The sequence below is a fragment of the Cavia porcellus genome, unplaced genomic scaffold (assembly GCF_034190915.1).
Source record: "Cavia porcellus strain 051 isolate PalLab524CR breed Dunkin Hartley unplaced genomic scaffold, mCavPor4.1 scaffold_1, whole genome shotgun sequence".
Taxonomy (NCBI): domain Eukaryota; kingdom Metazoa; phylum Chordata; class Mammalia; order Rodentia; family Caviidae; genus Cavia; species Cavia porcellus.
Window position 1 is genome coordinate 121,376,483 of NW_026947484.1, and position 21,976 is coordinate 121,398,458.

The 21,976-nt window shown below is 36.6% G+C and overlaps 1 protein-coding gene across 1 annotated transcript in view; it reads right to left on the bottom strand.

The window, feature by feature from the left end:
* Dbt (dihydrolipoamide branched chain transacylase E2) overlaps positions 1–21,976 on the bottom strand; it is a 47,179-nt gene that overhangs the window by 15,430 nt on the left and 9,773 nt on the right. Inside the window, exons 2-5 of the mRNA XM_003478963.5 lie at positions 15,215–15,338; positions 12,225–12,300; positions 10,054–10,235; positions 3,572–3,693 (exon numbers count right to left, since the gene is read on the bottom strand). Coding sequence (XP_003479011.2) covers positions 3,572–3,693; positions 10,054–10,235; positions 12,225–12,300; positions 15,215–15,338 — 504 coding nt within the window. The remainder of the gene's footprint in view (positions 1–3,571; positions 3,694–10,053; positions 10,236–12,224; positions 12,301–15,214; positions 15,339–21,976) is intronic.

The following is a 21,976-nucleotide window of genomic DNA, read 5'->3' on the forward strand; positions in this document are numbered from 1 at the left end:
TGATTTGTATATGTTATATAGCCTAATTTTTGGCTCTATAACATAAGAAGTGCAATGCATGGTGGTATACACCTGTATTTTCTGCTACTCAGGAAACTAAGGCAGGAGGATCACAAGCTTCAGGCCACCCTGGGCAACACAGTGTGACTCTATCTCAAAATAAGAAATAAAAATAGCTGAGGATGTGGTAGAGCAACTCGCCAGACATGTGAGGCCCTGGATTCAATCCTAAGTACAGCAAAAGCAAACAAAAAAACATGTGGAAAAATATAACCTAGATTGTTTTCTCGGGCTGGTATACCAAGGACAAGGTAACTACCTGAATGAATACAAAATTTTTAATGAGGCTATTGTGGACTTTCCAGATGTACACTTTTTATTGTCATTATAACAACTATTTTTCTCAAAAACAGACAAAAAGTCTGCATTTGGGGGCACAGTAGAAAGAACTCAGGCTTTGAAACCAGACAGATTTGCATTCAAATCCTCAGTTCAGTTACTCACTTAACTTTATGCAAGTTTATTAACTTCCCTGGACTGTATTAGTCAGCTTCTTAGCAATGGAACCAAATACCCAACACCCACAACATAAAGGAGAGACTCCTTCAGCTTATGGTTTCAGAAGATTCAGGTAAAGACAGGATCATTATGGTGGAAAATGATGGCAGAATAAAGCTGCTTAGTTCACAGTGACAGAGAAGCAGGGTAGGGAAGTGGCAGAGAGGTGTCGGTCAGGGAGTAGACATGTAGCACCTATACGACCCAGCCAGACACACCCAGGAGTGTCTTTTCTTTACTAATTCTCTAGACAGCTCCCAAAACAATCTAGCTTAACCATCACATCTCCCGCTATGTCAACTGGACATCTCCCTAAATTGTACTTAATCTCCAAAAGAACACAATACCAAGTCAATAATTCTACTTAACACAGCTATCTTGTCTACATTCAAAAATGCACTAATTTTTTACATAGAATAGGAGGCAAAGGTTTTCTGTGAGCCTTCTGATATTGTATAATTTATAATACAGATTTAACAAAACATTAGTACCTATAAAGTCAATCAATGTTATGTTACTTGGTGTAAGAATACAAAGAAAAAATTCAAAGACATCTCCTGAATATATGTGTGTATATATGCAAAAGCACATTAACAAAATAGGAAAGAAATATTTATGACAATTAAAATCCTCACTTTTATCATTGGTCACAAGAGTGGGGCTAGTACAATGGTATTTCAGTTCATAAATACTTCTGTTTGTGAAAAATTACATTTTCGTTTGCAAACTTTGCATTAGGTGATGAACACAATCACGGCCATCTTTCCTCCATGTACATGAACATGACCATCTTTTCCAGAATTGTGGAAGAAATTAAATTTGTGAACCAAGGAACCACTGTATCTTTACTTAGTTCTTGGCCTTCAGCAAGCACTTCAGTGGGTCTTGGTCCTTTTTAATGTTGCTAATCTCTTTGACATCCACACCTTTTTCAGCACCAACTTCATATATTGTTCTTTTGCAGTCAAAATTCTTTCAAACAATTTTCTGCTCTACTTTTTGACAGATTCTCACTACAAGTCTGACTAAAACATTGGGTTGCTCTGAAATTTCTTCAGCCTGATCAATTAGTTCACTACCCTTAATCTCATTCTCCTTCGTGGTCTTAGGAAAGGGACAAAATGTAGACAAAATTTTTGCCAAAGTGTAATACACGTGCCCTCTAATCAAATTGCCAGTGAAGTCTGTGTTCCTAATTTAAACCTCCTGAGCTTGGCTTTTACTGTCCTCATTCCTATCAGCATCCTGTCCCCCTTACCTCTGACATCAGGCTTTGATTACAGCCTTTTAGGATTTTGCAAGCCTAATTCTCCAACTTTTTCCAAACTCCTGTCCTAAACCAACTCCAAATATTTCCAAACTTCATTTCTAGGTGCATTCACAGCAATGGCTCCCTCTTGGTATCAATTTTCTGTATTAGTCAGTTTTCCTGTCACTGCAAGCAAATACCTGACACCTAAAATTTAAAGGAACTAATCAAGCTGACAATTAAGCTTAACCATCACACTGATCTTTTTCATCAGTAAAATGGTAATAATTCAAACCACTCTGTGATTGTGAGAATTGAAAATATGTGTATAATGTTGGGCACACGTGTGCTCCAATAACAGAGGCAATGATTGTTTAGGAAATATATGACTGAGAAAAATTTTTTTGAAGTGACTCAGACTCGCTGTTAAGTTCTTTTTTGTTAAGTGGAGTATTGTTTATGTTTTTGCTTGTTGAGATAGTTTCGCTATACAGTTCAGGCTAGCCTTAGATTCACTATGTACCCTAGGCTGGCCTTGAAATCCCAGCAATCCTCCTTGCCTCAGCTTTCCATGTGCTGGGATTATAGGCATGTGCCATCATGCCCAGCTCAACTCACTGTTAAACTCTGGCTCCACAGCTGTATAAGCTGTGTAACCTCGGGCATATTACTTTACTTCTGCAAATCTTAGAATGCTTCTGTATCTCAGCGGGTTAAATGAAATAATATGTAAATACTTGCCACAGTGACAAGGAACCATCTTGCTTGGTATTCTACCCTCTATTCAGTTAACGATTGCGCTATGATTTGGATCTGGAATGTCCCATGTGTTAAAAGCACTATTGGGAACTGGGGAAAGCTTTAGGAAGTAGGACTTTGCAGGAGATCTTGTGATTATTTTTTTATCGGTACCGGTGATCAAACTCATGACTGCCTGCTTGCAAGGCAAGTGCTTATGTCGTTGAGCTAAATCCCCAGCGCCCGATCTTGTGGTTATTATAAATGTTCCCTCAAAAGTAACTGTGAGATGCTAGTTTCTTTCTTTTTCTCTTTTAGTTCCTATGGGGTAACTAAGCTTCCTCTGCTACATACTACTGTAATGTACTGTCACAGGTTCAAATGGTTAATTGGACTAAAAGCTCTGACACTGTGAACCATTTCCTCTTTAATTTGGGTATCTATTTTGTTATAGCAACAGGAAGCTAACACTGGGTGACAACGGGAAAACAAATGATAGGCTTCTTTACCTAAAGGCAGTACAGCTCTGTGGTTCTCCCTCTTCTTCTGGATCAGTGTAAATCTTTGATACCACATGTATGCCTGGACCAGTCCCCTTCTTTGGTTTCCCTACCTGCTTTTCTGATTTGCTGTATAGGGCTTCACTTCTACAAATCAATCACAGAAAGCTAAATTACTGTCTTACTGTGCTTCTATATCATCTGACTTATGACACTGGTATTTACAATGCTCAGTAAAAAGTAGCTCTGACTATATTACTTGGTTCTGAGGAAGAATAAAATAACATACTCAATTCATGGTAAACTAATAACATATTCATAATGTCTTCTCATATCTTCCTACATCTCCCAGTAGATAGTGATACAGCTTTTATATCACTATCAGTTTTCACTAGGAGATTTTTTTCATATTTTTGTTAATACCAGTGTACGCCATTTCGTCACAGGACAGTTGACCATTTTTTTTTAGCGATTCAAACCTATACTTTCTATTGCAATCTCAGATTTAAATATCAAGCAAACTTACATTGTTTTCCATTGCTAGGCGACGGACTGCAGGAGTTGCTAGTGTTTTCTGGCCCTTTATCTCTTGGTGTGTGTGTTCATCATGGGATACTGCAGGAGTTTCAACAACATCTTCTTCTGAATCTGGTAATAAGGTAAAACTTAACATCAGTTGAAAAATATCTGTTTAGAGAGCTTAATGGCCTATAACTAAGACAAAATCTAAAATTTAAAGATTATAGCCAAAATATGTTTGGCTCCTTTAGAATGGGAAAACACAACTTCCATAGTGGTTGGTGTGGGAACGTGTGGCAATACGTGGTATTGGTTAAGTATTTGTACCTAGGGTATGTTTCCCATCTCCTGGAAACACATGGAAGCCATAAGTTAATTTGAGAATTTCTTCCATACACTTTCATTTTGTTCTCTTTTTGACTCAGGTCTCACTATGTAGTTCAGGCTGGCCTTGAACTCACTCTGTAACTCAGGCTGGCCATCAAATTACAGCAATTTTCCTGCCTCATCCTCCTGGATGCTAGGATTACAGGCATGTGCCACCACACCAACCTCTTCCATAAATGTTAAAATAGTTCCCTGATAAGATTCTTGTTTACATTTATACACATGTAAAATAAGAATCCAATGTGATATAAATTATATGAAATAATTCTACACAATTTGTGACTGTCTTAAAAATTCTTCTGTGATGTAGCACTTAAATATTTGTTGTGCTGTGAATGTGGCTTAAGGAATGAGGTACAGCCAATGCTAATTTGGTTGGTTGATTCGTTAGCTCTAAAATTCTGTTACAAGAAGAATTATCAAGCTAATAACATGTAGTTTTGGAAGAAAAAAATATATTTGAGAGTATTAAGTTTGTCACTAGAAAAATCAATGACATAGCAGAATTTTCTGTATAAATTGAAAAATTAAAAACTTAGCTTCTAAAATTCAGGAGATAACCTGGTCTATTTTGACATTCAGCTATTATTATATTTGGTGGTGCTAGGGATTGAACATAGGGCCTTCACAAGAATTATATTCTGAGCCCTTTTTATTTTTAATTTTGAGATAAGGTCTTGCTACAAATAGTTGCCCAGGCTAGGGTCAAACTTGTGATCCTCTGGTCATGGTCCCCCAACATGCTGGGTAGGATCACAGGTTATGTGACACCATGATTGGTGACATTCAATTTTAAGAAAATAAAAATCTTCCACGCTGCAACTGTAAAATGATAGTCTATTCCTCTCCACTAGTCTATAAATTGGCCTGGTGGTACTCTCAAAGTTTTCTAAAGGGTGACAAAGTTTTAAAAAAATTTATTGGGCACTAAGTTTTGCATTACTTATAAAATATCACAATTTACTCTCCAATACAATTGTGAAAGATAGACATTATTATTCGCATGTTATAGAGTTAAAACAAATGAGGCTTAGGCCGGGGATTTAGTTGAATGGCATGTGCCCCTGCCTGGCAAGCATGAGGTCGTGAGTTTGATTCCTGGTACCAAGAAAAAAGACTTGAGAGATATAGGAATTGGTCAAAGGTCACATACTTAATAAATTTTTTTTCTTTTTTTTTTTTGTATTTTTGTATTTTTACCGGTACCAGGAATCGAACTCACAACCACGTGCTTGCAAGGCAGGCGCATATGCCGCTGAGCTAAATCCCCAGTCCCACATACTTAATAAATTAAAGAGCTGAAATTCTAGGGCTGACTCAGACTGTGTTGTTTTCACTCTTCATGGCCCTAGAAAATTGTTCTTCTGATATTTTCAAAGTAAAATTGAACTCCTATTATTTAAAGAATTTTATTTACCTTTCAAAGTCCCTATATATTTTCCATATCTGGAAAAAAATTATTGCAGATACTAGTAAGAAAAATTGGCCTTAAGAACTAAAATCCAAAGGAAAATCAAAGGACCTCAACATTAGAATGGATAATGCATACTTGCTGAAATCAGAGAAATGCATACATACTAAAATATAATATGCTGCAAAATCAGTATATACATTTCAGAAAGATTAAGCACTTTACTGCTATTTACCTTCTTGGAAAACATTTTGATATAGCACTTATAGAGGAGTGCCTTGTAGAGTAACTCACTTATGAGAGGTCATTCAGTAATTATTTGTAGTTAGATGTAGTTGTTGGAAGAAAGTTCTCTTAATAAAATGCCACTTTACTGCATAGCACTTCAAGTAAGTTTTAAAGTATTTTTATACATATTTTCCTCTTTGATGAATAAAAAAAAAAGTTATAAAAAGGTAAGATGTTAACCAACATAGAAACACACACCAAGGGTATAGAGTTAAAACTAAACTTGTATTTCATCATTTTCTCATTGATGTGGTTTAAAAGGCTATAGCAGTACAACTCTAGTACATGAGATTTAATCTTTTATGGCTGATCTTTAGTTGATAAATCAGAGTACACTTTAAAAAGTTTTTAAAAATATCTTATAAGAGAACAAAAGAACTTTGGTTAAGTAAGCACTTTTTCTTATGAACTCTCATATAACTTTAGTGGATAAAAATCCTGATTTAAAGCAAATGTATAATAAAACCACATTATTTCAGATTAATTCAGTAAAAGAGTAACTGAATTTGTACAAATATAAAACTGTGTAAATGCAACATGCCTTGGCATTTCAAAAATTATTTCTAAAAACTATATTAAGTAGTCTTGTTAATTTAATTACCTGGGGGAAATTTGGGGTGAGGGGGCAGGAATGTTTTGAAATTCTACAGCATACGTGTATGTTTGGAAGTTCTTTCTTCATAGCACAAATATAAACTTTAGTTTGTGCCTGTCAAAATGATCATAAACTGTGAATTAATGACATACAAAGTAATGAAATTTCATTGCATTTTCTTTCTTACTTCAATTTATTAAAACAGTAGCCAGGCATGGTGGTGCACGCTCATGATCTTAGCACTCAGAAGATGAAGACAGGCAAGATCACTGTGAGTTCAAGACCAGCCTGACCACAACACAAGACCTTGTATTTTTAAAAAAAATTTTTTAAAAAGCGGGTTATTTACCATTTAATCTCAATGTTGCTTGAGTCATATGTGAATTATAATCTCTATAAGTAAAGGAAATAATCTGAACACAGCTCAGAGAAAGCACTCCAAAGGACACAACTGATGTGAAGGGACAAATGCAATATAAAGCAGAATAATACAGTTTCGTGGAGAATTCTAACACCGATGTACCTGCATCTCTTCCCTCGGCACTGATGGGTGGCACTAAGACCCCTCACTTAGCTAGAATAACTCTACTCTTCCCTAGTGTGCAGTGTCCAAGCAATTTAACCCTGTACACAGCCTCAGGAGCTGACCACTGAAAATAGCTGCCACATAGCCTTAACATGAAAGCTACACACTTTCTTCCAAAGAAGTTATTGAGGCTCTCACTCAGATTGTATTTTCTCTTCTTTGCACCTACAGTTGTCTCAGTATTCATGGGGATGGATTCCTGGACTTCCCACAGCTACAACACAAGGCTATTCAAATCTCTTAAAAGGAGAAAGGAGAAGGAAGACAAGGAAGGAGGAGGAGAGAAACAATAGGGAGTAAAGGAGCAAGAACAGGAGGGAGGAATAAAAATATTAATGTAGAATCAAGATGGTGGGAAGTATCCTTAGTGCCTACATTATAGTCTCATATGCATTTCACACTAAGGAAGAACTGAAGAAATGGAGGAGTCCAACACTGGGACAGGAAAACATAACGCAAGTCCTGGAACTTCAGTCCAAATCGAGTGAATTTCTAAAGTTAACAGGGCCATGTTAAAAGAACACAGGGGAGCTGGCTTGAAGGAATCACCATCACAACCACTTGAACACTACAAAGCTTAATGATTGTATCAAACACAGGCCATTAATAAAGACAGATTAGTATTACAATTGGAATTGGTTACTATTCCAACTCCTTACTTTGAACATTGATAAAGGAAAAGACTTAAATATTTGTTGCCTTTCCTGTAGAAATTGTACTTCAGAGTAACTATATCTCCAATTGATAAGTCCAGCTACAAACTTTAAAGGAAACAAAGAATCCAAAATTTATCATTCTACAACCACTAAAGCAATTGTTGATTTAGGAAGGATTTTCAAAAATGGTATTATAGATTACCTATTTACTGACAAGTAACGCCACATAGATAACTTTCAGGCTGCAAAGGGGAAAAAAGATACCTGTATAGTGGAGGGGGACCCTTGCCTACGTCAGTGTTTAAACTTAGTCTCACAATGGTCCACCATCTGGTGTCATGTGTATCTGATGGAAAGCAAGACGAAGTATACAATATCAGAATATATTCTAGACACAATATTTATCTTGAATCCAGTTTTTAAACCCATTTCCAATTTACAGGAAATGTAAAAATGTGAGGTTTGGTAGCTGCATTTTTTCAATGCAAGGAAACAGAATGCTCACCACTGAAATGCTTTATTAAGACAGATTTATTAACAAAATAAAGTTCTTATGTTCTACATTTTTAAAAAATAACATACAGGAGAATGGCCTAGGATAAAAGAAACATGCATTGTAGTAACTGGGTGCAATACACATTCATACACTGGATCCTAATTTGAAAAAAAACAACTGAAATTTCAAGGAGATTTGGGGACAATTGGGGAAACTGAAAATATACTGTGGCATACAACAAAATAAGGATGTACTGTCATGAAAACACATAGATCATTAACTAAGCAAACAACGGGTTATGGCATGTACAACATATTATTTTTGTTTTTAAAAAAAGCCTATATGTAGATATGTCCTAGAAAATGACACAGACTTATTTGTTAAGCAGTAGTGATTTCTGGGTAGAAGAACGTATGTTTCTATTTTCTGGTTTTTGTTTTGTATGTATTTTATAATTTTTTATAGTAACATATCCTGCTTTAATATAATAAAAGTTAAATCATTAAAACTTTCAATAAGCTATTTTCTAACTTTTAGAGGCAACATTACACTGAAAAATATTCTATGTTGCTTAGGATATCTAAATCCTAAATTCAACCCCGTTAGTTAGGCCTGGGGTGTAGCTCAGGAGCAGAGCACTTGCCTAACATACATGAAGCTCTGGGTTCAGTCTCCAGCACTAACAAAAAGAAATGAGTACTTAAATTAATACAGCTCTGCCACTTACCATTGAGCAAATAGTCCCAACTTTCTAGTTGAGTCTATTCCTTTTTCTGTGGAGCTAGAATTCCTCACAGGGAACAATAAAGCAAAATAATAGCGTAAAATATTTCATGTGTTATGGATACTAGCGTAGGAGTCCTACCACAGACCTTGCTCCTCTTCCAGCTCCTGGTATGGAAGCTATTCCAGAGCACATAACCTTGATGAACTGTGAGCTAGAGAACCAGCTACTCCTCCAACGAGACTGCTCACTGTTTTACCTCTCCTCCGCAACGGCCTCACAATGAATTCCTCTGTGTCATGACATCTACAGCTTGTAAGGTACATAGTTGCTGCTCTTTCTGAATGCTGGCTTCTTCATGTTCACTGATTTTCCTTCTTTTAGCTTCTACTTTTCTTGAAGAAGTTTGGCTTTCATAACCGTCACTGATTATTTTCCAGATAAATAGACAGACAGATAGATAGATAGATGCCAGTAGCTGCTATGGTTTGGTGTGATTTGAGTGTTCTCTAAGGGTCCACTGTGATTAGAGGCATGGTTGCAATACGGAGACATGCAGTGGGGCCTAAGGACTGGGGCCTCGTCCTTAGGACACTGGGTGGGGGGAGTGACACACTCAGAAGGTAGTTCTCTTGCTACCCTTGAATCTCTCTCTTCTGGTTCATGATGTGACCACTTGTTCACACAAATACTCCTGCCACAATGTGTTGCCTCCTGCTATCTTCACCAAATACCAAACTAATGAGCTCAGTCCTCAACTCTGAGGCTACTTCTTTACTCTGTAAGTAGCCTATGTTAGGCATTTTGTTACAGTAATGAAAAGATGACCAATACAAGTGTCAAACAGAACAATCCTATTATTTTGATTTTCTTACACCCCATTTATTCTTAGTGACCTTAGTGCTCAGGACATGAATCTTTTAATTCCTGTGTGCTTATTCTTTGAACACTAAGGTTTCTAGATGGCAGCACTGCATAAAAATGAAATCTTACTTCATGTATTTTTAATTTGGTAACTGATCAAAAATAATCATGTAGCTGGGCATTGAGGCACATGCATGTAGTCCTAGCACTTTGGAGGAAAGCTGTGAGTTTAAGGCCACATGGCCTATCTAGTGAGTTCAAGGCCAACCTGAATTTCATAGTGAGATCTTGTCTTAAAAAAAAAAAAAGAAAAGAAAAGATCACACATCACAGGAATCTTCTGTTTTCCTAATTTTGTCATCTAAATCCTAATGTCTAATCCTGTAAAATCGTTAAAAGTAAAAATCATTTTTTGTTAGGACCCAGTGACAAAAGGACAGCAGTAATCATTTTGGTAAAACAGATGAGCGCATTTACAGTACCTTTCAAAGCTTCCGTCTCTATGTCTACTAATGGCTTCCCCACATAGGCAATATCATCTAGATTATAATAGAGTTTTTTAATGACTCCATCATAGCGACTAGTGATGGTAACAGAAGCTTTATCACTCTGAACTTCACAGATGCTATCAAATTGAGACACCGTATCTCCTTCTTTTACATACCTAAAAGAAACACATGAAACATTTTTTTTGTAACTCTTTTTTTTTTTTTTGTCTTTTTCCTTTTTATCGGTACCAGGGATTGAACTCATGACTGCCTGCTTGCAAGGCAGGCACTTATGCCGCTGAGCTAAATCCCCAGTCTCTAACATGAAACATTTTTACAGGAACAATCTTGCTTACCAATCATCCTAACACGGTAAATGCTATACTAGCTTACATCACTATCTATCCAGCACCATGTTTATTCCAGACAGTGCACCAAAGAATGCTTCAGAGATGATAGTGGCATCCAGAGTCTTTTCAATATATCTTCAAGAAACACTAAAACTTTGGGCTAGACATGGTGGTGCTTGCGTGTAATTCTACCATAGAGGAGGCTGAGACAGGAGGACTGCTCTGAGTTTGAGGCCAGCCTGGGCTCTATAGTGAGTTCAAGGCCAGCCTGAACTATATAGTGAGACCCTGTCTTGAACAACAAAAACAAATAGAAAAGAAACTCTAAAATATTAAAGGCTATTCATAGATCTAAATATATAATTGTACTTGTATGTTTTCTGCTGGATCTCTTTCTCAGGAAAAGAAATTTATAAAATGCTTTTTAAAAAAAGGTACTTCCTTTCATGGTCTTATGTAGGCTGAACATCCCTAACTTGAAAATCTAAACCTTAAGTTTTCAGCATTGATATAATGCTTTAAAAGGTTTTAGATTCTGGAGCATTTTAGATTTTAAATGCTCAATTATGAAGTCTATGCAAGAATTCTAAAAAATAAAATAAAAAATAAAACTTCAAAAATAAACATGATATCCTCAATGTATATCCTCTACAATTTCATGAATTTTAAATCTGAGTTCTTTCACTCTTTCTAGAATTATTTCAGCCTGTCCTTGTGTATCAATGCCTTCATCATTTTAAGAATGCTCTAATAAGCTTATGTACAAGAAAACGCGAGTCATAGCTAAGATTGCCAGTATATTTTAAAGTCAGTCTCTTCTGATTTGAAGTCTATTTTTTCATCTCACACTTCTATAATGTCACTACAAATATAATGATAAGGGTTGTTTATGTATTACAGTTCTCCTTTAACTTACAAAGTAATAATAATAAGAAATACAGAAAAAGAAAACTCAGTTGGCTGAATCAGATCTTTAACAGTATAAAAGTATGGTGGGAAAAAAATCTATTTATTCATTTTAACCAATATTTCTAAAAACCTCTAAAAAAATTGGTTCAGTATCCAGGAATGATTTCTTTTTTCCAGAAGGTAAAAAAAAAGAAAAAGAATAAAAGGTGGCTAAGGAAGAAGACAGTTTCTGACTTTTGGTTCAGCTATAAATGTAAATAAATTTTTAAAACGTTTTCACAAATTATTTTTTATGTATTTCCTTCGCAAAAATATTCTCTGAACATATAGGCACACTGTCATGCAATTGCAACTCAAATTTACATTCTAACAGAAGTAACTTTCAGTATAATGAAGACAGCTTACGCTGTAGTATGATTTTTAAAATGGTTTGGAAGGAAATTATGAGGTCATCCATTAAATACTTCTAAATACATGGTGGACTGAGGGTGTAGTTCAGTGGTAAATGCTACACACGTGCAAGCCACTGGGTTTGATTCCCAGCATCATCCCCCAAAATGTGTGTTACACACACACACACACACACATACACACACACACACACATACGCATGCGCGCGTGTGTGACCTTACATCAATTTATAATCATTTAGAAGTCAATTTTCTCTTTTCCAGCTGAAGTAAGGGATAATCAGCAAAAGAATTTTTTTTAAAAGAAAAGAACAAATAATCACTATTAAGTCACATTAAATAAAATGCTTTGGTTTAATAAATTTTGTCACTGGTATACTATCAATACAAAGTCATACTTTACTACTTACCAAAAAGGCATTATTCAAATTCAATCCTATTTATTTGTATTCAAATTAGTTTTATAGCTACTTAGATTTTTTTCAGGTTAACTTACCATTCTTTAACAGTTACTTCCCTAATTCCTTCTCCAATGTCCGAGAGTTTGAACTGAACAACCTGTCCACATAGAGCTTCAAACACAAATGAGAAATAATCGCATTAAACATATATTATTAATAGTTTTTTTATATCTAAAATTAAAAAATGTTCTCCAGGAGAGGCAGGAAATGTTCCATCTTACATTTCCTGATAAAAACACCATTTTGTAATTTTAAAAGCAAAACCACTATTCATAACCATTAAAAGTGGGAATGTTATTCCGTGACACTTGCTAACTTGCAATAGAAACTGCATTTTCCAACTTCCTCAGAAATGGTTTTTCCCAGCAATATAATTAATAAATTATAATAATACTTTTTCCAATTTTGAAATCAGTACTCCCATATTTCTTTTAACTTTAAGTCCAATTTTAGAAAATTTCAAAGGAAAGTGCGAAAATAATATTCTTTTATGGAGCAATAGAAGGTCCTATTAACAAATTAGTGAAATTTTGAAACAATAGTAGTGAAGACAAAGTGGAACAAAAATATTATGTAAAGAGGGACCCAGCTAGGTCTCTGTTTTATATTATGAAACTAATAATCATTAATACCTATTCTCAATTTCTTTTGACTTCATATAACTGTTCTTACTCTTTATGGCTAAAAATCAGGCAGCTAGATGTCTTGTGCTCTGGGTGAATGTTTCAGGGATGGCAACATGCAGTGTATGTACCATTGTCCCCTCACTGATGTGTTTTGAAATTTTTAGTTTTTTTCTTCTTCTTTTTTACTTGAAATAAAATGGATTTGAAAAAGAAATCAGGCAGCTGTATATCTAGCATACTTGATAGACAAACTCTTGATATGTTCAACATATCTTTTGCCAGCTTATCCCTAAGACTTTTTCCCTCTTTCTACTTTCTGTCCCTTTTCAAATTGCTCCCCCTCTTAACAGTACTATATTAGTGATACTGTATAATTAATCATTCCCAAAGACAGAAGACTTCTAGTCATAGAAAGCATTTGGGACACTCACTTTTCCAGGTTACAAATGGCTCTGGACCTACTCTGGAATACTCTTCTATCTTTAGACCATTCACAATACTTGCTTATAAAATATATAACAAGTTGGGCTGGGGATTTAGCTTAGTGGCCAAATGCTTGCCTGGTAAGTGCAAGGTTGTGAGTTCGATCCCCAGTACCAAGTTAATTAGATTTTTATTTTTTCTTTAATAAATACAGGAAAGAAGTTTAAAATACGTTTTTGATATGGAGGTGTTATCTCTTGTTTCCTTTGTAAGGAAACTTCGGCTTTCTAAAAAAGATTTTTAAAATAAATCTATGGGCTGGGGGTTTAGCTCAGCGGCGTAAGCGCCTGCCTTGCAAGCAGGCAGTCGTGAGTTTGATCCCCGGTACCGATAAAAAGACCAAAAAAAAAAAAAAAAAATCTATATCTTTAACTCAATTAATAGTCCCATATTAGAGTCTGGGATTTAGCTGAGTGACACAAGTGCCCGCCAGGCAAGCCTGAGGTCATGAGTTCAATTCCCAGTACAAAAAAAAAAAAATAATCATCTCACTTTAAGGCTGTTTTTCCTGATGGGCATGGTGGCACAAAACTGTAAGTCTAGCACTCAGAAGGCTGTCAGGATTGCCATAAGTTTGAAGCCAACCTGGGTTACATAAGTGAGTTCAAAGCCATTCTGAACTACATAGTGAGATCCTGTCTCAGCCCTTTCCTCTATGATTGTTTTTCCCTAAGAAACAATTAAAAAGGTATACAAAGATTTATGCTCAAGAGTGACCACCAAAAGATTAAAAAAACACAAAATAAAACTTGATAATGACAAACAGCTCTATACAATTAATAACAGGGTATGTGGCATGAAATTATGTCAGAGATAAAAAGACTATTTTTGTTTTCTTTTTTTTTTTTTTGAGACAGAGTTTCGCTATGCAGTTCAGGCTGGCCTTGAGCTCACTTTGCAGCACAGGCTGGTCTTGAACTCGCAACAATCCTCCTATCTCAGCCTCCTGAGTGCTGGGATTACAGGCGTGAGCCACCACGCTGGGCAACAAAGACTTTGTGTGTGTCTCCTAAAGGCCATCAGAAGCTAGTAATAAATGAACATGGTCATACATTAATGTGATAAATTAATAGTATGGTTGTAAATTCTTTGTAGTTGCTTCCATCAAGAGGTAGAATCTGTTGTACCACTTCTTACATCTATGCTGAGCCGTGACTTGCTTTGGCTAAAGGAATGCATACTTAGAATATTCAAAGCCCCAAATTTGACTCCCAGCACACACAAAAAAAGTGGTGAAGGTAATGTTTGCATATTGTAAGCTGTGGCAGAGGATGACACACAAAATGCATGGAAGAACAGCACCCGCCTGGAGTCCCCCAGCTTTCATTGCTTACGGCATTAAGGGCTCATGCATTTGTCAAAGCTTCATTATTGAACAAAAGTTTAGCATTTTTTTTTTCCACAATCAGGATTCTCAACAGAACATCAGGGGGAAATCTAATATGTAAACCTTCAAGTGTTTTTTTTCAGAGAGTAGAAAAAGGTAACTAAGTGGAAGAAGCAGGGAACTTTCCATTGAGGAGCACATCAGGCTTGTTTTAATGCACCCTTGTAATATCCCAGAGTTAGTGCTTCAGTCAAGAAATAAAATAATGTGTGGAAAGAGACAAAAATATTTATATTAAGCCAATAATTTATCTTGACTAAGAAGGTCATACCCATGCTAAATACTGCACTTAGATGAAACAGATAATAAAGAACAGCCCAACACAACTCTTGACAGTGATGACGTGAGCAATAAGGAAAGTATGGGGCAGGGAGGAGAAGGCAAGAGAAAGTGGAATCGGATAGATGTGGGGAAAACTAGTCTAGAAATATAGTCCACTTTTTTTTTAACTTTGGTAAGTCTTTAGTTACATTTTAAAAAAGGATAAAAAGCATTTTTTTATATATGCTATTTGAAGATCCATACTTACCTGCTGTTGTTTTCAGCAAGTGATGTGGATGATTATACTTGAGGGCAGGAAAACCCAACAAGCACAGACATTTTGGTTTCAAAATATGACCAGTACTACATGCTTGAAAATGACGAACACAAACCTACAGAGAAAATAAGAGTTTATAAATTATTGTAACAGCCTCTTTCTTTATGTATATTGAATTTCAGTTCTTCTGAAAACAAACACTATCATGACATCAATTAAAAATTACCTAAACAGAAACCAGTATACTTGGCAGCTGAAACAATCAAGTTAATGGATACTGGATATTTTCTTATGTACTTCTGTTCAAGAAATCAAAAGAACTCAATCTCTGGCACAAAGAAGATGATGTTCTACTGTTACTCTGTTTAGTAATCATATGTATAAAATCATATTTGGTCATATACTTATAATCCATGCCCAAAATTCCTTACGTATCAGGTTATAGATACAAGTCATCAGACTTCCTGAAATAAAGCTATTAAAGAATTCTAAAGTTATTGTTAGCACCTAAAACATTGAAAAATATGTACAGTATTATCCCCAAAAGTCCTCTTCTCCAACTTTCTGCCAGGAATCAAACGCAGGACTTAGCATATGCTTTATATAACACCTTAGTATAATGCAAGACAGTATGTTAGGCTTGGATGTATTCAGTTTGATATATAAAATCTAGGTGTTTTTAAAAAAAAAGTACAATGCTTTATCCAAAAGTTAGCATTTCAATATTATTAATAAAATCCCTGATAACTACATCACATTTTAAACATAAACTATCATAATTTCTAACCACTTTATTGTTTCTGAGACTACTGGTACATATTTAAAATTTTTCACTTATGTAGGAGAACATTACTTTTACTTAAAAAATCGTGTATATAAGTGACACCTAGGCCTTACAATTTGAAAGCTATGTTACAACATGTATTAGGTTATGTATTATAGCCTTCTAGCTCATTTTGCTTGTGAGATGAAGTCTCCCTCTGTTGCCCAGGCTAGTCTCAAACTCTTGGATGTGAGAGATACTCCCAGCCCAGCCTCCTCAGTAGTTGGAACTACAGGTGTGTATCACCATGTTTAGCTTGTAGAAAGCATATTTTAATTCATGTTTTAGCGTGTATTTATAAAAAAAATTTATTCTTTTTTATGAAAACAAAATCAAAAGTGTGGTTTACTAATAGGAAAAATACACTTAAATTTGTAAGTGATTTTTTCACTTTGATTTTTAAGCTGTTACTGGTTTCTGAGGGCAAAGAAAACTAAAGAAGATCCATTTCTCAAAACAAGAATCACCTTAAATTATGCATCCTAGCTTTACTGCAGAGATCTCATCTTAAACTGGGTGTGGTGGTACACACTTGTAATCCCAGCATGTGGAAGGCTAAGGCAAGAGGATCACTGCAAATTGGAGACCAGTCAGGGCTACAAAGTGAGCCCAAGACCAGCCTGTCTCCAAAAGACAAAAATAAATAAGTAAACAAAAACTTCATCCTACATCAACTAATCTTTACAGTTAATCAACCAGCTGTACTTTATTTTTGTTAACAATAACATTCAAGAACCATGAGACCTAATTAAAATAATTAAAATTGTTAGATTAACATTGAGCAGACAGGGAAATAATTCTTTATCCCCAACACCTCCTTTTTGTTTGTTCTTCCTTTCACCTTCAACTCCCATAATCCTGGCTCCTGGGCAACAACAAAATCAAACAAGTAAACCGATCTCTGCTTCCTTCTCTAGCTAAAATATGTAGGGATAGTAAAACATTTTGATTGAAATACAACAGTTAATTTTTTTTAAACTTTCAAAGAAAATTAAACTTCTAAAAGGTCCTACTATAACTGCAAAATAGAAATGTAAAAGTTGTTTTTTCTCCTTTGGAGTCAAATGGCTTTCATACTTCCTCAGGCTTAGGGTATAAATGACTCCCCAGCAAAGACAGAATATGCACATCCTGACACCAGGAAATCAAGCCCAATTTCATTTTCCAACGAAGGGAGAAATCAGGGTCCAGGAAGGGGTGGAACTAAACTGGAAATGTCTATTGTTCTATCACTGACCATTGTGGAAATGCTAATTAAAAACAACACTGAGATTCTCTCTCTGTCCAGAAAGAATCACTATGCATGTATCATATTGCCAGAAGTAGATAAACTATCTCTACTTCCAAAGTTTATAGTCTTCAGTGCAATATTGTGAGTTCAACTCCTGGTACAAACAAACAAACAAAAAGTTTATAGTCTCAGTAAGATAACACACATACACAAAAAAACATTATGAAATCTTGATAAAATATAACTGAAGATGCTGAAGAGATGGGTTACAAAGCACTAGGAAATAGGAAAAATAATTTTTAAGTTAGAAGACCGTTTTTTAGAATTAGACTATTAGACCAACAAAGTTGGAAGAGTAGTAAATAACCATGAAATTTTAAACCTCCAATTTGAAAAGTCACACTTAGAGGCTTACCACTTATCTTAATTATTTCCTCATTGCTGGGACAAAATATCTAACATCCATAGTTAAAGGACAAAAAGTTATTTTAGTGCCCAGTATACAGAGGTGTCAGTCCAAGGCAAGGCAGCATGGCAGAAAGGCATGGCAGAGGACAAACAGTCCATAGCAGGGCAGGCAAAAAGCATCAAGCACCTGGCCTGCCTTTCCTCTCTGCCTTCATATTCTACCCAAACTACAAGCCCACTAGTTGGCTCTACTTGTACCCAGGGCATAGAATTCTTCAGTGAAGCTATTCAGCTATACCCAGAACTTTGCCAATCCAGTCAGTGAACTAATCCAGTTATCACCTACCCTTAATCCAGTATCACACAGCCTAGATGAAGTCACCTCTGAAAAGCCCCACCTATGAGCACCTGAGGCTTTGGGGGTGGGAATATCTAGAAACAGGTGGTTGTAACTCTAGTTATATATTTTATATTTCAGGCAATTCTAAATTCATCTATAAATAATACTTAAAGACACCTAATTCTATGGAGGCTACCTGTCCCAACTTGTCTGGGGCACTCTCCTTTCACAAGTGACACAATATAATTACTAATAATTCAACATCTGTGATCACAATACAAAAAAAGGAAAATGAGAGCATTAAACAGATTAGCATAAGAAGGAAATAATAACTCAAAAGGTAATTTTTGAACACTTTAAAGTTAGATATTGTACTGGAATCAGAATCTAAAAGCTAGTTATGAGGCAGTCTGAGTTTAAATTATTTACTCTTCTATAGGAAAAGAGAAATCACAGAAAAATCCAGTCTGCCATAGTTAAATTATCAAAAAGCCATCTGAATGATATCCTAGGTAAGTGTAAAACATGACATCCCAAGGACATCTGCACTGGAATAATTTACTCTAATTGATAAAAGCTGTTGCTGTTTGCAACTTTTTTAAAAAGATAAAGGAGAAGATTCCACCTTGGGAGCCGGAAGTGCCTGAGGTGATTTCCAGCCAACGGGGAAGCTTTAGAACATTGCTTGGAACCAGTAAGGCCCCACCCATCATCCCAAACCACCCCAGGACTCACCAAAGGTCCCTGTGGGTCTATATAGGCCACATCCAACAATCCCCTGGCTTCCAGCAGTTGCCTACATTCCACCTCTTAAGCCAAAAGTGCATGAGGTAATTTCTAGCCCACTGGGAAGCATTGCTCCGAGCCCAAAAATATAGGAAAATGATAAAACGAAAGAGCAAAATATAATCTCAAACCTCCAGCCTATCCCAAGCAAGCCTAGGCAACATGGTCATAGAAGCAAATGTAAGCCATATACCTGAAACTCCTGAAATGAGAGCAAATGAAGTAAAGAAACAACTCTGGAAAGCTATAAAAGAACTGAGATCAAAAATAACGTCCCAGGTAAAAGAAGAAATGATAAATGTAATGAAAGAAATGTGAACACATCTAAAGAAGAAATAGTTAAATGCAAAAAGATGGAAATCTTGAACGAAAATTGTAAGAAACAAACAGAATGCATGAAGCAGATTCAAAGAAATATACAGGAAATCAAAATTTCCATTGAAAGTTGGCAAAACCTCCTCAATGAAAGTGAAGATAAACTTTCAAACCTTGAAACAAGATTGCAGCTAAAGACCAGGAAAGGAAAGATCTTTTAAAAATCACAAGAAGGGGCTAGAGATTTAGCTCAGTGGCATAAGTGCCTGCCTTGCAAGCAGGCAGTCGTGAGTTCGATCCCTGGTACTGATTTATCGGTACCAGGGAAGAAGGGAAGGAAAGGGAAAGGAAAAAGAAAAAAAAAATCACAAGGAATCAGGAAATAATTCAACAGCTGCAAGATGATGCAAAAAAAAAAAAAACAAACCCATAAGATTGATAGGGATAAATGAAAAAGAAAGGGACAACACAAATGATATCAAAAGGCTATTTACTTCCGGGAGAACATGGCGGACAGATAGCAGATACTACGGAGGCTCTCTGAAAGGCTTGGTTCAGAAGTCAGGAATGGTGCGGACTAAGGAGACATAAGACAGTGGAGATATGCTCTGCTGACTCAGGAACAAACTGGGCTGAGAGAAACCAACTTGGAATGCAGTCCTGGCACTAAAACAGGAACAGAAAAGCCTCGGTGTGGAGCCTGGACCCCGCGCCATTGGAAGCCGCGATTTGGGTTTCCTGCCATGCGGCGGCTGGCTGCCTCTACATTGGCTCGGCAAGGAGAGAGACGCACGGAAGCTCTGAGAACGGGAGTCTGCGAACGGAGTCGAAAACAGGATGGACAGGGAGGCGTACACTGACTTGTGGTGAGGTGAGTGAGAGAAACTGACACTCTACCACAGTTTAACTCCAGCGGAGTACTTTCTGGGCCGGGGCAGTCCTGCGGGAGCAGGGCGCGGTGGCAACTTCAGCCACACATCCCCCTCTCGGACGGGATTGGTGAAAAGTGCCTGGCCTGCGTGACGCTGCTGGCGGACCCGGTAGGCTGGCCCAACCCAGATCCCAGAGCCTGACGGTGGCCGGGAGGGGCGGGCCCCGCGTAGGCTGCCTGATCTGCAACTTCCTGGTGTGCTGCAGTGGGTGAGAACACCTAACCGGAGCAATTCGATCAGGCTGTGGCTGACAGGGAGAGAAGCTGGGTCTCCTATGTAAGCTTGCATATATAAGGAAAGGAGAATATGGGAAGAGGCAGCAACAAGAAGGGCTCCTCGGCCCCCAATTCTGAGAAACAGGCAATAGCGGATACCGCACCAATAGACATAAAGCGCCATATAGAGAGCCTCATAGACCAATTCAGGAATGAAGTTATCAACGACCTGAAGCTAGAAGTATGCAGAATAGTTAGAGAAATGCTAAGCACCACCCAGGAAAAAACAGATGGTGGAATGGAAGAACAGAAAAAGAGGGGAGAATTGTTTGATGGAGAAAACAGAGAAAGCATAGAGTACGTGAAGCAGGTTCAAAGGGACTACCAAGAAACTAAGAAGTCTATCCAAGACTGGCATAACAGCTTGAAAGAAACTAAGGACAGACTATCTGAACTGGAGGGCAGACTTGCAATATGGGAGAATGAAATGAAAAACTTCTTAAAAATAACAAAGAAACAAACAGCAATAATACAAAGACAAGAAGATGCTAAGAGGATCCATAACTTAAGGATTAAGAACATAAAAGAAGAAGTAGGGACACAAACAAGTGAACTACAAAAGCTACTCACAGAAATAATCCAGGAGAATTTTCCTAATTTAGCAAAAGGTAAAGATACTCAGATGTATGAGGCATACAGGACCCCAGCTACCTACAACCCAAACAGAGCAACACCCAGCATATAATAATAAAAATTCCAGAAATTCAATACAAGAACAGAATATTAAAAGCTGTCAGAGACAAGAAACAGACCACTTACAAGGGAACACCCATCAGAATTACAGCAGATTTCTCAGCACAAACCATCAAATCACAAAGAGCGTGGGGGGAAATAATTCAAGCTTTGAAAGATAATAATCTCCAGCCAAGATTGAGATATCCTGCACAACTGTCCCTGGAAATTGATGGAAAAACAAGGTGCTTCCAGGATAAAGAGGAACTGGGGGAATTTGCAACCACCAATTCAACTCTACAGAAAGTATTGCAGGATATTCTAAAAAAAGAAAAATACAAAGAACCCAGAAATAGTGGCGGGGAGGCCACAACGAATGGAGCAAAGTGACAGCTACTGACATAAAAAGAGCTCAACAGAAATGAGACAGAGAAGATTGGATGATAGGAACAGCTATTTTGGAGAAAATGACATCTTAATAGGTAATACTGATTTAGTATCATCTTGTTTTGAAGTCTCATTAAGCTTTTGTTCTTCTGTCTCCAATGGTCCAAATAGGTTGTATCTTACTGGATTTTATTATGTACGATAGTATAAGCAAAAACCTTTTAAAGACAAGGAGATTATACAGAAACCATTGCTCATTTTCTGTTAGTCGATTCTAAATACTCTGTAATGCTGTCATTCTCTTAAATGGTTTTACATTGTTTTGATATACTTAATGCTACAGTATATGAAGTTGTACTCAAGGATTTCAAGGAAAGAGTCAATATGGTAACTACTTTTGGGTCGGGATTATCTGGTGGTGAAACACTATTCTGCTTAAATGGTTATGTTTTGATCTGTGCTGTTTCGCTGTTATGCCCTCTTTTATCTCAATCTCCACTCCATTATTTACTTTTCATTTCTATCCGTTTAATTAAAGGGAAAAAAATAGCAGGATATATTATAGTAACCCACTTTGACTTTCT